Source organism: Mustela erminea, chromosome 3 (genome assembly GCF_009829155.1).
Source record: "Mustela erminea isolate mMusErm1 chromosome 3, mMusErm1.Pri, whole genome shotgun sequence".
NCBI classification, from domain to species: Eukaryota; Metazoa; Chordata; class Mammalia; order Carnivora; family Mustelidae; genus Mustela; species Mustela erminea.
The window spans coordinates 84,561,676-84,579,251 of record NC_045616.1 but is presented as its reverse complement, the minus strand read 5'-3'; the positions used below and the strand labels follow the sequence as shown (position 1 = coordinate 84,579,251).

The window sequence follows — 17,576 nt, the reverse complement described above, 5'->3', positions numbered from 1 at the left end:
AGCTTCTTTTCTCAGAGATTTTATTATATGGGATCTCAGCCATTTTGTTTGGTGAGGCCCCAATCCCTCAAGGACATGACTGGCAAAGGCATTCCTCCAGCTAGCCTAGACATTCAGAAGCCTTTCTGTTTGTCCTAAATGACACTTAACAAACCATCCTCTCTCCCAGCCAACTTTAAAATGACAGATGCAGCCATTGCGTGACTTTGCTGTGGCCTAATACCCCTCTTTCTCTTAGAAATGTAGGCTCTGTACCAATAGCAAGCATGGCCTGGGCAGGTGTGAACCACCCCTTGGCATTCTGGTTTGGGCTTCGGCCAATCAACAGTGAACAGATTCCTGGCTGCATCTTTAAATTCTAAAGTCCAGTGCAAGGGGTTGTTAAAGCAGAGACTGAAAGGTTTTCCTCAAGGGTCTCAATTAATGTTTATTGAACACGTACTTATTACATGGCAGTGTGCTCAGGGTGTTTTAATATATGTTATGTTGTTGGATCCTTATAAAAACCCTGTGATGTAGGTGGTATTATGGACCCTATTTCCAGATGAGAAAGCTGAATCCTTCTCCTCAGTCCCTACTTGTAGTCTCTCAGGGTTGTTCCTTCCCATCCTGACCAGAGTGTTCAGAGCATGCAAGATTCAGCAGTGGCTATCAAATCCTGTTGCCCGCAGTGGGGATAAGTGTGGAGTAGTGTTTGGGAGAGTGGGCTCTACAGTATTACTACATACATGGTTGGAATCCCAGCCTCACATTTTACTGAGTGTGTGACCTTGGAAAATTAATTCGCCCAGGCCTCAGGAGTTGGTTTGTTTTTTGTTTTGTTTTGTTTTTGTTTTTGCTTATGTTTTTGTTTTTTTGTGAGATCAGTATAGCTTTAGTACTTATGTCATTGATTCGCTGGATGGATTAAATGAGATTTGGATGGAAATCCTTAGCTCAGTTGTGCCTGATATTCTAAGCAGTCATTAAACGTTATTATCTGCTGTTGTTATTATCAATAATATCATCATTCCCCCCAAACCAGAGGCTATTCATGTAAAAGCATGACCATAGACAGTCTGTGTACAGTTCTCAGAGGGCCTTCACAGACATTGCTTTGCTGATTTTCACAGCACCTGATCTGTGCAGATGAGAAGGGTCAGAGAGATGAAGTATGCCCATCTTCCACTACCAGCTAGTGGGGATGGCAGCCATGAATGTCAGCGTTAGGCCTCTGATTATGAGTGTCTTTCCCTCCCTTGCCCCTTGCTGCCTCCATTTGTTTTGACCAAAAAGTACCCAAACCATTCCTAGGGCAGATCAAAGTGAGAAGATAGGTAGGTAAAGGCAGGAAAAGGATCTACGTGGGCAGAAGAAATTGGCTCTCTACTGAAACACGTCCTCTTTCAAAAAGCTGGTGACGATCTCTTTTGGTTGAGAAATCAGTGCACAGCCACTCATGCCTCACGACAGATAGGAATTGAGGCCTGTGGACTGTAATTCCTTCTCCGGATGTGTGGACACCTGTGTAGGAGACAGGTAGTCCTGATGAAGCTGGTTGGCATTACCACGCAGTGCATTAGGCATTGCTCTTTCATTGCTGTCCTGATTGGGGATTTTAAGGTGGACTGGGAGACTGCAGTTGTCAGAACCCACAAGGAGATAGTTCACTGCAAGCCCATCTGCCACTCTCAGCCTGTACTGTATTAGCCTGGACACTGCCACTTTGGCTGTGGTGTCTTGCTGAGAACTGGAACACTCTTTACAGGTATCTTAGAGCCTCTCTTGACTCAGCTGAGAGATGGTAGGTTTATTCCAGGCCAGGCAGGGATTTCATCTCTTTCCTACTACCTAGTTTACTTTGTTTATCTGTGGTCTTCTTGGCTTATTTTTTTCTGTGTGTTCCCAGAAACCATGAAAAAGAAGATAGTTGCCTTTGTATCTGGTAGGCTAGGGGAAAAAAGGTTCCAATGGGCAGTATTAATGCTTAGAGTTCAGGAGATGAATGATATCCTGGTCAGTGCTATTCATCTTGTGCTTCCCACCACAGTGCCCCTGAACTCTAAAAGGTACCAGTGTGTTCAGCCAGCTGCTAGCATTTGAGGCTCCTGGAGTGTGGGGACTTCTTTACCTATTGGTTTCTGGTGTCTTAGCAGGTGAAAATGCAGATTGTATTTGTTGCTTCATACGGGAAATATTTATATATTATTGCTACAATAATGAACAGGGCAGATAAAGTCCCTGTTCTCATGGAGTTATACTAGTGAGAGAAACTGACAGACAGCAAGTAAACAAAAGTATACTTTCAGGTGGAGAGAGGGACTAGGAGGAAATAAGAGCAAAGGGATAGGGAATAACGAGGCAAGGGGGAACCGTTCTAGAAACCTGAAACAGGGAGGCTTCTCTGAAGAGGTTCCATTTGAGCAGAAACCTGAACAAATGGAGGAAGTGAGGCATGTCAGGAACTGGCAGAGGAACCCTTGAAGTGGAGGGAATAAGCCAGCTGTGTTCAAGGAATATTGGGAAAGGCTGTGGTGACTGGATTAGAGGAGGCCAGAGCAGGAGTGGTCAGGTAGGCTGGTACTAGACCATGTGAGGCCATGGTCAGGAGGTAAGCTTGTGTTCTGAGTGTCATGAGAAGTCCTCGGAGAGTTGTGCGCAGGCAAGTGACACATGAGCCAGTGTGTATTTTTAAAAGATGGCTCTGGCTCCTGGTGGAGAATAAACTGTATGGGGCAAAAGGAAAAGCAGTTGGGAGGTTATTGATTAGAGCATTCCAGGTGAAAGATGCTGGTGACTTGGGTCAGGTATTAACAGTGGGAATGGTGAGAAACATCTGGGTTCTGGATGTGTTTTTAACTGCTGCCTGATGGGGCTTGTTGATGAATTGCAGGGGGAGAGAAGGGAAGGAATCCACGATGACTGTTCTGAAGTAGGAATCTTGGCAGTCAAATATGGTACCTTCCCATCTTGTCCTTCCAGCCAGGTTTAGTGTAGTGCCTGGCTGGGGACAAGTTAAGACAATAGTTCTCAAATGTGGTATTTTTCTATCACTGACTTATTGTTTCATTTTGTTTTGTTTTTACATATACATATACCGCCGGTATTACTATTGGCCTACTATTTTTCTTAAATCCATTCACTCTTTTTTTTTTTTTTTTTAAGATTTATTTATTTTAGAAAGAGAATTAGCTAGGGGCAAAGGGAGAGAGAGAAGCAGACTCCTCCCTAAGCGCAGAGCCTTACATGGGGCTCCCTCCCAAGACCCTGAGATTATGACTTAGCCAAAATCAAGAGCCAGCTGCTTAACTAAACTGAGCCGCTAAGTCACCCCTCAGTTCACTGTTTTTAACTTAAATAAATGCAGCATGTCATGTGTGATTTTAAAAAAAGGTAAATTTCTGATATTCATTGAAATAAATACATAGCTATTGAAAATATTTGTGAATCCTTTTGAATCATTTCATATACCATGAGAGGCACAAGCAACATTATATATTGAGATGCATAGCACTGATGAATGGCTATTATCAGATAGAAACTGTGATATAGATGTTGATAGCTAATTAAAAGTCAACAATAATTTCTGTTAGTCTTTAGTAACACTAGTTTTAATTGGTTGGCATACAGTGCATTGTTATCCTAAGCATGCTTTTCCAAACCTACTGGACTATAATCTGTGGGAGGGTGCCCACAATGCGCTTGGCAACAAGCGTGCTCCTCCTTCTCTTGTCCACTAGATTTGAGAGCTCCTCCTAGAGTAGAAAGGGAAGACTCCAGAAAACATGATCCCTAGCACCCCCCCCCCCCCACACACACCCGTCCCTGTCTGACTGGTCATGTGAACTTGAGCTGAAGAGTAGGAGTGGATGAAGAATGAGATCTGGAGTCAGACTGAGTTACAGTCCTGGTTCCAGCACTCATTAAGGCCAAAGTCTTAAGAGAATTTCCTCAACCTCACCCGAGTCAAGAGTTCTTGTCTACATAATAGAGGGGATGACAGATGAGGACATGGTACGTTTAAGTGCTTAGCCCAGAGCAGTGCAGTTTGTTCAGCTAGCGTTAGCTCTTGCTGTCATTGTTACCACTTAACATTGTTAGCCTGGCTTTTCTCATGGTAAAGGCTTATCAGATACATTGGGAAAATCAGTTAAGTTACAATATTTTAATATATTCTATAAGCAGTAAGATATTATTGAGCTCATTAGTGTGGAAGCATAGCAAGAAGTTATTAGTAAGAACAGTAACAGTATTTGCCCCATGGGATTATTATGGGGATAACATGAACTTGGGTATGAAAAATGTTTTATCAACCAGAAATTTTGATTCAAATGTTGATAATACCGCTAATGACCATTTTTTTGAAGTATCAAATAAGTCAGTATACATTTCCTTTGACCCTTGAACACCTAGGTGAATTCTCCCCACTCTACAGAAGGGGAAGGTTAAGAGTCTGGGGTGAAACACCTCTCCTATGATCATACTAGTCAGAGGTGGCAGAGACCAGAGTTTAATCCAGGTCTCTCTGGCTTGAAAGTTTATCATTCTCTTTCCAGTACATACCACTATGTCTGCGTGACTTCAGTTAATATAAAGTTAGTCCACACTCCCTGAATGTATATGCTGGGGACTAGAGTATAGGACAGAGTAGAATAGGGTATAGGGTCTTGGGGAGCTGAACTGGAATTAAGATCTGACCATTGGTAATCCCCAAAGTAGGGAATTCACACCTGGGTAATTGAAAAGCAATTGGCCAACTTCCCAGTGCCACTGGAAGTTTCCAAAACTACCACCATGAAGACTGTTTCCAAGGGACCACAGCTATGAAGCCCTTGCAACTCTGGGTCTTCACATGATTAGGAGGAAGGACTTGAGCCCCTTGGAGTGTGTGAGCCAATTGGAAAGCTTTTCTCCAGATGGATTTGGTATTTAATTCAATGTGGGTGTTTCTTTTCATGGCTTTTAATGGTGTTGAAATTGATTAAATTCAGAATGAGCGAGGTAGGCCAGACTTTAAAGAGCAAAGCACTCGGGAAATTGAGTAAATTTCTGAGGTGAGAACATGCCCCTGGAGCTGTCCCTGAAATGGTGGCCTGCTCATAGTAATTCCAGACAGTTTCCTGTATCCATCCACATTAAAAATGGGGAAGTAACTTAATTTACCTCTCATTTCTCTTATTTTTATGCAAATATCCAGCACTTCCAGCAAATTCCATTTGTCCTATAAAAAACTTGAAAGTTTTTTTTTTTTTAGTTTTTTTTTTTTTTTTTTTTTAAATGAAAGGAAAGTTGAGTTAAGATTCCTGGGGAAAGGGTTTTAGGCTAGTAAAAAAATCTGTTGAATACCACCTTTAAGAAAATGAATAATGTGTTCTATAGTGTGTTGAGACTAATTCAGGAGATTAGTTCCTCTTTTGGAAAAAGATTTGTCTTCTGAGCTTTGTTAGAATTCCCAGGAAGCATGTATTGGGTAACTTGTGGATGTGTCCCAGAGGGTTGTTTTCACACACTGTATGTCCATCAGTCAACCTGTGGTATGGAAAGGTTCCTTCCATTCAGAATTAGTGATTTGGCTACGTATTGCCAAATTCCTTGATGTTTTGAGTACTAAGGACTGGCATAGGGCAAGAGCAGGTCAGTGATTTTTAGTAAAGGGTCTCCTGGACATGCAGAATGAGGTCTGTTGGGTAGCACACAGCTGTAGGGGAGAATGCTCTTATTTTCTACGGCTTTCCTTGACCTCAGGCCTATCTGATTATGTACTAGACAGTATGACATGGAGAGAACCCCCGCACCTTCTGTTTTCACCAGCCACAGCTTCATGCCACATATAGTTTGGTGATGATAATGCCTTGATGGACAAGCAGAGGATTTCTACAAGTGTTCAGGAAAACCAGAACTTGGTTTTTGTCTTCAATTTATGTTTTGGCTGGCACACCTTTCTTTTTTCCTTTCTTTTTAACTCATTCTTGGGGCTGTCCTATAAGGTGGTAATACCACTTTGTGCTGATACAGGAAGAAAGTAGGTAGGTCAGGCTATTCATATCTTTATTTAACATTTATGTCTTCTCAAAAGATGAAAAACCTAGGCACCAGAGCTTAAATAACTCATCTACTTTTGTAGGGTTTATAACAGTTGGAATTTGAAAGGTCATTTTTACTACATCACATGTTCCTTAGTGACCCTCCCCATCATATTTAGTAGCCAACGTAGTAGACAGTGAAAGGTAGAGATAGAGTATTGAATAAAACAAATGCGCAAAGATATATATGCACCATTGCTTTCATGAATGCAAACGTGGTTTGGTTGGCAGCATCACAGAAATAAATGTAAACTTACAATTATGTTACATACTCTGAAGGAGAAGTTGATAGTGCTATCTCCAAATTGCAGTGAGAACATAAACCAGGTGGAGAGATCAGGAGGGCCTTTTTGAGGAATTGACACTTGAGGGGAGACCTGAGGATTTGCAGTTGCTTTGGCCAATGGGCTTGCAAGTGAAATCCACAGCATGTTCAAAGGCTGCAGAGAAAGTATGGTCAGTTGGATGCTTTGAAGGCCCTATGATAGGATGTTTAGGTCTGGAGGGGGTAGTGTGAAAGAGGCAGACTGGGCTAGACCATGCAGGGTTTTGTGAAACCTGTGAAGGGTTATCCTCCCAAGAGCAGTTGGGTGCCATTGAGAGATTTTATTTTTATTTATTTTTTTTTTTAATTTTTTATTTTTTATAAACATATATTTTTATCCCCAGGGGTACAGGTCTGTGAATTGCCAGGTTTACACACTTCACAGCACTCACCAAAGCACATACCCTCCCCAATGTCCATAACCCCACCCCCCTTCTCCCAACCCCCCTCCCCCCAGCAACCCTCAGTTTGTTTTGTGAGATTAAGAGTCAATTATGGTTTGTCTCCCTCCCAATCCCATCTTGTTTCATTGCATTGAGAGATTTTAAACAGGGAAGGCATGTGATCTGGTTTTGTCCAGATTGGGGGAGGGGGCTGCAATGTAGAGGATAGACTAGAAGGAGCCATGGGATGTATGAAGACATCAGTTAGGTGATCATCATAACAAGTCCTGGTGACAGGTGATGGAGGCCAGGACTGGGATGGTGGTGGTGAAGATGGAGAGAACTAGATGAAATTGAGAGACCTGGTGATAATTTGGATATGAGGGTAAGAAAGGAAAAGTGAAAGGGTTTTATACCATCTACACACCTCATTTTCTTTCAAGGTGAAAAGAGCCAGGGAAAACATCTTAGGTGAGATAGCATTTGGCCATCTGGCCACCAGCCTCCTCTTTTTAGGCAAGAGCATCATTAGATGAACCTTATATAGTATGTTGTTGTTTCAAGCCCTATGCAGTAAAACCTTTTGCTCCTGGATTTAACTTGCCTCCCTGTTCTTAGAGTTTGTACCCTAGGTATAATAGTGCAAACCCCAGTGGTCTGCCAAGCATCCTCTTCCCTCTTCTGTGCTAAGTCCCTCCAAGCTCACTGAGCATCAGCCCAACTTTGAGTCTTCTTGTGTTCTCCACAGAACTTGGAGAAAATAGGTTTGTGTGACCTTCTTCTAAAAGGAGACAAACAAGGCTTCAAAATTGGAATGAAAATTAAGATGGTGGTACATTTCTAACTGGCCAGGTTAACCTGGGTATTTGGTGTGAGCTCTGTTGACAGTCATCATATGAAAGCTGTTTGGGCTGTCTTGTGCAGAATCCTGGGCAGAGTTGAAGTTGAGGCTGAGGATGGAAGAGAAGCCAGTTCAGGCCTTAGCTGCAAGACAGCGGATGACAGGTGTAGGAGCTACTGGTCGTGCACCACCTCATTGCAAGTCAAATTAAGGGAATAATGCAAGTCTAGTAGATATTTAATGAGAGATTATTCCTGGAGATTACAAGGATACAGAAATTGCAAATAAATCCCTGACCTTTTCTGAGCCTTGGCCCAGTAAAAGAGCTGAATCACCTGCTTCAGGGGATTAAGGACAGCCTCCTCCATCTGGCAGGCTGCTCAGACTTTTTCTGTCATTAGCAAACTCTGTTCGGTGGTGATCATGTTCTAAACCTTTTAGTGGGAACTTGCTTTTCAGCAGAGGGATCTCAATTAACTTAGATTATGTACCTGCTGGGCAGAGATCAGAACTAATGATCTCTAGTTATGTATGCACTGTAATCACTATTACATTAGTAGTACTCGGTACATGCTAAATAATAATGCAGTTGTTAATCATTAGTAACCTAATCATGACATCAGTGGGGAGTTCAAGTTGATGAGAATAAAAGTCAGACTTCTTTGTGTGTGTGAGCGTTCATGCTTGTGGGTGGCATAGCCTTAGAGACACAGAGAGAAACAGGGATGTGCCAGGGCAGCAGGCAATGTGATAATTGTTCAGTTGCAGCTTAGAGACTTAGAGCAATGATTGTTAAACTCTGTGTCATGAGTTCCTTGTTGGGAACTATTGTTTGATATGAATTCCGTTTCTGAATACTGTGTTATCTGCCTCTAAAACTGTAATAATTACATCAGAATGCAGCTTGAACAACTAGAGGCTGACAGAATTACCTTAAACTCTTTTTGACTTGGTAATATGTAAATGTGTTCTACTTTTGAACATAGACAACTAACATATACTAATACTGTGTTAACATGTGTAATGTGTAATGCCCTTATATGTAACATCTGTGTAAGATTTATTTCAAGAAAAGGAGTTAGCAGGTTTAAAACAAATGAAAGAACTTAGTAGTGTTGGGAAAACCAAAGGAGAATTGCTAAGAGATTTTGGGAGGTGGGGGCAGTTTGCTTTGCTAATTTCTAAACGAAGTATGCTGAGTGAAGTAAGTCAAGCAGAGAGAGTCAATTATCATATGGTTTCACTTATTTGTGGAGCATAACAAATAGCATGGTGGACATGGGGAGTTAGGAGAAGGGAGTTGGGGGAAATTGGAAGGGGAGGTGAACCATGAGAGACTATGGACTCTGAAAAACAATGTGAGGGGTGTTAAGTGGTCGGGGGGTGGGAGGTTGGGGGAACCAGGTGGTGGGTATTAGAGAGGGCACGGATTGCATGGAGCAGTAGGTGTGGTACAAAAACAATGAATACTGTTATGCTGAAAATAAATTTTTAAAAAGTTAAACCAGAAAATGAAAACACTAATTCAATAAGATATATACACTCCTATCTATATGGCAGCATTATTTACAATAACAAAATTGTGGAACCAAAAAAAAAAAAAGGAGTAATGGTAATTAATGAAGGTTAATGGAATTCAGTTTTTTTCTGGATATACGTGGAAGGTTTCATTTCATTCTTTTCCACTAGCTATTACTTACCTAGGAAAGGATCTTGCTTCTTAGAATCAAACACAGAAAGGTTCAAGAACTCAATTAGACTTGCAGGTCTTTCTCTGACTCTGCCCATCTGCTAGTTATGCTGATGGCTTTATGAGCACTTATCTTTTGGCCACTGGGGTTGTCACTGTCAGCTGCCAGGTTATTTCAACTTTCCAAAACTTTTACCACTGTTTATGAGGTAAAGGGAACAAAATACTTTTTGTCCAAGATAGATGTTGATCAATGCATAGTACAAGATCAGGGTGCAAATGTACTCTTAGAGCATCCAAGTTTGGAATCAGTCCTAGTAGTGCCCCAGAGGAAAGTGCAAAATGGTGGTTCTTTTGCTCCTGAACTTTTCTGACTATCACCCCTGTGCATAAATTATGTTGATCACCTCTCAAAAGAAGAACTAGAAAGCTTCAACTGACTGTTGAATCACAGTTGTGAACGTTTTGGAAACCTCCTTAAGTACAAAAAATAATTTCCCTCTGACAAATAGTTTCCAGTAGACTCTATTCTGATTACTGTATAAAGGAATGAATATCCTCCCCTGCACATGAAAGGATGCCCAACATCATTAGTCACTAGGGAAATGCAAATCAAAACCACAGTGAGATACCACTTCACGCCCACTAAAAAAGCTATAATAAAAAAAAGACAATGACAAATATCGGGGAGGATGTGGAGAAATAGGAACCCTTATACACAGTGGTGCAGCACTTTGGGAAGCAACTTGACAGTTCCTCAAAAAGTTCAGCATAGAGTTACCATTTACTCCAGCTGTTCCATTTGTAGGTATATACTGAAGTGAACATAGATGTCCACACAAAGACTTGTATACAGATGTTCCTAGCTGCATTTCACAACCAGAAAGTAGAAACAACCATCAATGAATGGATAAATGACAGGTGGTATATCCAGACAGTAGAATATTACTTACTCATAAAAGGGAATGAAATATTGATGCTGCAACATACATGACTCTAGGAAACAGTATACCAAGTGAAAGAAACTAGACACAAAAAACTATGGGAGTATATGATTCTTTTTATATGACTTGCCTAAAATGGGCAAGTCTTTAGAGACAGAAAACATGACTTTTTTTAAGGAAATGATGGAAGGCAGGGGATAGGGTGTGAATGCTAATGTGTATGAACTTTTATGTGGAAGAAAAGGAAAATGTTATAGAATCAAATAATGGTGTCTGATTCCTAACTTTGTAAGTGTACTAGAAACCAATGACTTTTGAGCTTTAAATGGGTGTATGTTAGGGTATGTGAATTATATCTCAGTAAAACTCTTATTTTAGGGGTGCCTGGGTGGCTCAGTGGATTAAGCCTCTGCCTTAGGCTCAGGTCATGATCTCAGGGTCCTGGAATGGAGCCCCGCATCCAGCTCTCTGCTCAGCGGGGAGCCTGGTTCCCCCTCTTTCTTTCTGCCTGCCTCTCTGCCTACTTGTGATATCTCTCTGTCAAATAAATAGATAAAAATCTTAAAAAAAAAAACCTCTTATTTAGATAATCTTTACCTAGACTTTAACAGGTGTTTGGCCTGTGTATCATAGTTTGTTATTAAATTTGGGAAACATCTATGGTACGAGGTGATTGAGTTTCATTTGGGACAATGATTTCAATCTGACTTGCAGCTTGGAGTCAGAAAGCTCTGTATTACATGGTTTGCAGAGTCAATACTTGGTTTATGTTAGAAAAAGCACGAGAGTAAGTTAGTAAACTCCTTATAGCTTTAAGAGAATAAGAGCAGTGGTTTGTATAGCAGGTAGTCTCCAGGAAGAAACATACTGTTTTCCTCATTTCTGGTTCTTTACTGACTATCCTAGAGGTCAAATGTGTTTACATTAAATATCAGTAAGTGGTAAGTATGTATATAAGAATAAGACTTATTTTGTTTCTTTTGAAAAGAGAATTTTCAATAAATCAGAATTCCTTTTTAGTTTGAGGAATTCAGTGATTTTCTTAAGGATTTTTATCTTCATTGAATGTAAGTTCACTCATATGCATAAAGAATTAGAGCAAGGTGCACCCCTGTGTTTACTGAAACATTATTTATGGTAGCCAAATTACGGAAGCAGCCCAAGTGTCCATCGATAGAGTAATGGGTAAAGAAGATATGGCATATATGTATATGTATATATACACACACACACACACATACATAACACAATGGAATATTATATGGCCATAAAAGGAATGAAATCTTGACATTTGCAGCCACATGGATGAAACTAGAGAGTAAAATGCTAAGGCACATAGGTCAGAGAAAGACAAATACCATATGGTTTCACTGATGTAGAATTTAAGAAACAAAGGATAAAAAAAAGGAAAGACAAAAAAACCCCAGACTCTCAACTATAGGGAACACACTGATGGTTACCAGAGGAGAGGTGGGTGGGATTTGGGGATGGGTGAAAAAGGTGATGGGGATTAAGGAGTGCCCTTGTCATGGTGAGCACTGGCTAATGTGTGGAAATGTTGAATCACTACATTGTACACCTGAAACTAATAACACACTGTATGTTAACTACACCAGAATTAAAATAGAAAACTTAAAAAAAATTTTTTTTGAGAAAGGTTCTGTTTGGATTAGATCAAAGAGTGAGTTCAGGTTCTTTGCAGTTCTCTTATTTTTTACAAGTTTATTTCTTGCCCAGGATGATGACAAATTATTTAAAAACACTTCCCTTCTTTCCTACTTTCTACCATTCTCTTCTCCACTGTGACCCATGAGTTTGTAGAATGCCTTGCCCTGATGTCCCAAGGTGCTCAAAAAGTGAACCTGTTCTTAACGATTACCATGCACATCTTTTCACTGGGTAATCAAAGCCTGGAGATGGATCTTGGTGGGTTCCCAGTCTCACTGCCAGGTTAGAAATTGGTTCTGTGCTGTGGAAAATGTTGCTGCTATGTGATCATTAATTTTCTGGGCCACATTAGTGGGGTTTGTAGCCGTTGGAGAACTCTAACTACTTGCTGACTGATAACTCACAGGCTGGCTCTATTGCCTTATCCTTATTCATCAGATAACTTCTGTGTTCTGGGCTGCTTTTCTTTTCCTCTAGGTCACTTTTCTTTTTACCATTTTCTCCTTCTTTTCTAATCACCTGAGCAGGATTGACTTCTGTCTTTAATTCAGGGTCATATTTAGGGCAGTTAGATCTTCACAGGCTCAGGAGTGAGTCTCCCACCTATTAGCTCTGCAGCTTTGGTCAAGACGTTTAGCTTTGCCAAATCTCAGTTGTTTTATCTGTAATATGGAGCTAATGATAGTATCAGCCTAGAGGATTTGTGAGGATTAACTGAGATAATCTAAGTAAAGCATTTACCTAACATTTATTGTGCCACTTAGTTTATGCTCTTTGAAGGAGACCAGGAAGCAGTTAGTCCTGCCATTCCTGACAATAACAGGACAAGTGATTTAAAGGATGCCTACTTATTCTTTTGGTAAAGTTCACATCACCCTGTGCTATAGTGTCTTCAGCTATACATAGAGGATAATCTAGCAGAGTAACCATGAGAAATAAATGAGGTAATATAAACAAAGCAGTTAGAACTGTACCTGGCATATGGTAGTCTCTTAGTGAATGCCAGCTGATTTTTTAAAAAATCTTTTTTTTTTTAAAAGATTTTATTTATTTACTTGACAGAGAGAGATCACAAGCAGGCGGAGAGGCAGGCAGAGAGAGAGGAGGAAGCAAGCTCCCGGCTGAGCAGAGAGCCCAGTGCGGGGCTCGATCCCAGGACCCTGAGATCATGACCTGAGCCAAAGGCAGTGGCTTAACCCACTGAGCCACCCAGGCACCCCTAAAAATCATTTTTATCTGTGGCCATACCATGGGACTGATTGATCCTGGGTCTGTCAGACCTTGTCTGAGGTTGGTGTGCATGGCAAGCAACTTGACTGCCCTTCTCTTCCTCTTTCAGCTGCACAGTTGGACAGCATTGGCTTCAGCATAATCAGGAAATGCATCCACGCTGTGGAAACCAGAGGTAAAGTCATTCAACAGATGGCATTGTTCTCAGTGAAGGTCATGCATCTGGTGAGGCGTCAGACCTGCTACCTGTTTCCCGATTTTAAGTGACTCATTAACTCCCCAAGTGCCATTGTTGGTGTGTTTCCATCAGTTGTGTTGCTCTGAAGCAGGCACTCTCAGCTGATTTGGTGTCATCAACCTCTTTGGCTGATTGGTAGAATGTTTTAAAGGCATACATGTCAAATACATAGGATAATAAGGAGTCTAATTACTGGAATTCAGTTGTGATGTAATAGTACATGTATTTCTTTATTATCACTTTAAATGATAAGAAATAGATATGGGCCTGATAACTGGCATAACTTGGAAATGCAGTTGACCCTTGAATAATGTGAGAGTTTGAGGTTCTGACCCCCTATCCTCCTGTGCAGTTGAAAATCTGCATATAATTTTTTGACTCCCCTGCGAACAACTACTAACAGCTTTCTGTTGACCAGAAGCCTGACAAATAACATAAACAATCAATTAATACATGTTTTTATATGTTACATGTATTATATACTGTAATACTACAATAAAGTAAGCTAGAGAAAAGAAAATGGTAAAGGATCATAAAGCACATTTATAGTACTGTACTGTGTTTATTGAAAAAAATCCTTGTGTAAGTAGACCTGTGTAAGTAGACCAAGGAAAAAAAATCCTTGTGTAAGTAGACTTGTGTATTTCAAATCTGTGATGATCAAGGGTTAACTGTCTTGATATTTCAAGATGTCTATAAAAGTCGCAATGTGTTATGAAAACAACTGATTTCTGAACAAGTCACAGGTATTGATAACACTGTGATTTATTGCTTATATCATAATGGAAGGAAATGTTTAATTTCAGCGACAGGGTCATAAAAGCGAAGGTATAATTGTTTTCTGCCTAAGTTCATTGACACTCTGAATTCTCTAGTGGATTCCTGGGGTCTGTGGATGGCAGGGTAAGAACCACGCTTTGAAAAGCCAGTCCCTGGTTACTATCCAGGTGGGCAGAAGGGGTCAGGCCCCTGGTTTCCTGCAGCAATGCTGTAGCCAGGCCCTGCCTGTTGTGCCTGGGTCTGTAGGAGCAGGACTTTGAGAACCAGGGAAGCTGAATCATCCCAGTGGTCTCCATTCCCTCCTCAGATGTTGCCCCAAAGGAGATTTCTCAGTTACTGCAGTTGGGAACTTTGAGTGCTCTGTTCTTTGGGACGCCTGAGAAAAGCTGTTACTCTCTTTGCTGTGGATTTAGTTTGAACCATTTTTAAAGATGTGAGTCTTAGTATTCCACAGCCTCTCAACCTGCTAGTCTTTTTCACTTGATTGAAAGAAGTTTTATCTTTTAAAGCAAGATCCATAACTCTATTAGATAAGAAACATAAATATCTTTATAAGGCCTATAGAGCATTGAATAGAGAGGGATGAAAAAAATCTTAACTGTATAAGCCACTCTTCTTACCCAGTCAGAAAGTGTTCTTTCCAAAGTAGTTATTTTAATATGTGCTAAGATTTTTTAAATGTTTGCTTATTTCTGTTATACCTTCCTTAAATAAAGAGTTAAGGCAGCTTTCAAAAAGAAGTGAATAACAGCCAGAGAATATAAAGTAGGAATAGGTGAGATTTCTGGGAATTGATCTGGAGGAAATAAGGACACAGTCAGGCTGAGCCACAAAGCTGTTTACACAATGGTGTTAAAGTGAAAAGTAGAAACTGGTCAAATGTTTTAAAAATTAGTTGAATCACCAGTGGTACATCCATGCAGTAAAAAGCTATGAATCACTAAAACTGTAGGAAAATACATTTATTGATATGCAGAGTTTTCATTATTACATATTAAGTGAAAAATGAAAGTTATGAAACAGCCTGCACATTATGAACCCATTCTGGGAGATCCGCATATGCACCGGTATACTCATGTTGTCAGTGGGGCGCTCAGCTTTTCTTTCTGTCTTCCTTTGATTTATCTACCTGCCTCAACTGCAGTTTCTAAATTTTTAAGCTGTCTGTTACTAAGATAGCTTTTCAACAGGTTTTTAAATTTTCTGTTCATTCTAAGAGGAAAGAATGAGGAGTAAGAGATATAGGGTCAACAAAAGTAGAGGCATACTAAAAATGCAGCCAAAAGTAAGTTTAAAACAAAAATCTTCTCCCCTCCATTGTGAAATTCATCCACTTGCCTGAGGTGGGCCACCTGTTTGTCTCTGTTCTCAGTGGCCAAACCAATAGGGAAATGTAATTATTTAAAACCCTTCACAGAGTCTGTGATAAATGCAGACCAGTGGCTCAGGAGGACAGCTTTTTATGATACAAAGCCAGAAAATATACATAGTAAGTAGTAGAGGAAGAACAAGGTCACCAGCGGTTTGGTGTCCTAGCCTCTGCCTCTTTGTCCCTTCCTGCTCTAAAAGGAAGATGAAAATGATAGGTTTTAACTTGGGGGAAAGTTTTCATTTGACACAAAAAGGAAAAGAGGGCAATGTGAGTTAAATGCCGTTTTAGCATAAATACTTGAAGGAAGTGGTTATTTTCCTACTGGAATGCATGTATGCATATCCATTATTTGTGGTGACCAGAGGTGAACAGACCTCCCATATTTTCTAGGGTTTGCTAATCATCATCCAGCAGAAGACAGGATTGTATCCAGTCCAGGAAAGGTCAAAGACGGAAGAAGTAGAGACACTTCAGAAAGGACAAGCCCGTTAAGCCACAACATTACTGAATAATGGTTCTGCTATTGAATAGCTTGGGGCCCATCCCTTAGTTTTAGACCACAGTGTCCTAGTCCCCAAGCCATGGAGGCTGATGCACATGCTTTTACAGATCCTTTTTAGCTATAAAATCCTATCATTCTAGACCACTTCTTTTTATTCCTTAATTCTTCATAGGCCGGTGGAGACATTGTAGAATCAGGCTTTTCCCAAATTTCTTCCAGGAAATTTTGTTTTGTTCGCAAAGTAGTGGCCCTGGAGTATAACTCTGTTTTATGCATTATGTCATTATTGCATGCTGATCTAGGTATGGGAGCTATACTGGTAAAGAAGACAGAATCACTGTACATAGAGGTTATTCCATAGTTGTAGGGAGAACAACAAAGAAGAAACTAAGAAAGAGAATTTCACATATTATTACTTACTACAAAGAAAAGAGGGTAGGGGACCCACCAGTAGGGTTGATCATGGGATGCCCTAGGTTGAAGAGATTGCATTTCAGTTGAGACCTGAATGATAAAAAGATCTGGGAGAGGCATGTTCTAGGGGAAGGAAACAGCTGTGCAGAGGCTGTGATTTGGGAGCACAAGCGTGGTGTGTTGGAGAAATAAGAAGGCCGGTGTAGCTAGAGCAGAGTGAAAGTGGTTGATGATGCAGACGTGGGCCAATGCTTAATCCTTCAGGGCCTTGTGGGCCACAGTAAATTTTGATTGTGGTCTAAATGCAACAGGAAGCCATTGGAAGGTTTTGAGTAAAGAGAGGATTTGAGCTGATACATACTTAAAGAAGCTCATTTTGGTTGCTGGTTGGAAAATGGACATCAGGGTAATAAGATGGGAAGCAGGAGATCACTTAGTTGAGAGGTATCAGGTTTGGTGGGCCTAGTGCTAAACAGAAAAATCATTTCCAATCACTTGGTCTAAAAGGTCCCTTTTTGTAAATGGTATAGGGTGATCTAATCCTTGCTTAAAGATTAAGCAATCCTTGCTTAACTTAAATGAAAAAAACCTCTGAGGTGGCTTAGTTTTTGTTTTTTTGGGTGTTTGGAGGTAATTCTCTTCTACTTCAGCTGCACATTTACTTGGGTTGAATGAAGGTAGTTTTCATTTTTCTTCATAAAGAATGTTTACATGGCAAATAAATGGATTTCCTCATTTCTAAGTCTTGGTGAACACTGTCCAAAATGAAGAATCCTCTCACACCTCTATATTTTTATTCTGTATTTGCAAATAGATTGTAAAGCATTTATTCTTTCCTATATTTATATCATGTCAGTTTTGGCTTTTTAAATTTAAAAATTGGTTTAATGTAACTTATTTAGAAGTATATGTTTGGCATCTTTTAAATCTCTTCAGAGGCTGCATTTGGCAAGAGAAGAAGAAGGTTTCTTTCCTCGCTGTTGACTGAACTGAACTAATACAAGGGCTGAAGTGTGCAGCACACCCGTGAAATCTTAGACAGCTGCACCAAATCCCACTCCTTTGCTAAGAGCGGAGCTGAGTGACAGGGGACTTTAATTAGAGTGGGTTTTAGAAGGACGGAGAAA

At 40.4% G+C, this 17,576-nt stretch overlaps 1 protein-coding gene across 4 annotated transcripts in view; it reads left to right on the top strand.

Annotated features, from left to right (window-relative positions):
- The window catches only part of ARHGAP26 (Rho GTPase activating protein 26), a 436,434-nt gene that overhangs the window by 232,815 nt on the left and 186,043 nt on the right, over positions 1-17,576 (top strand). For all 4 annotated transcript variants that reach the window (XM_032336318.1, XM_032336320.1, XM_032336319.1 and 1 more), the window contains exon 13: positions 13,253-13,318. In XM_032336318.1, the coding sequence (XP_032192209.1) occupies positions 13,253-13,318 (66 nt within the window). The remainder of the gene's footprint in view (positions 1-13,252; positions 13,319-17,576) is intronic.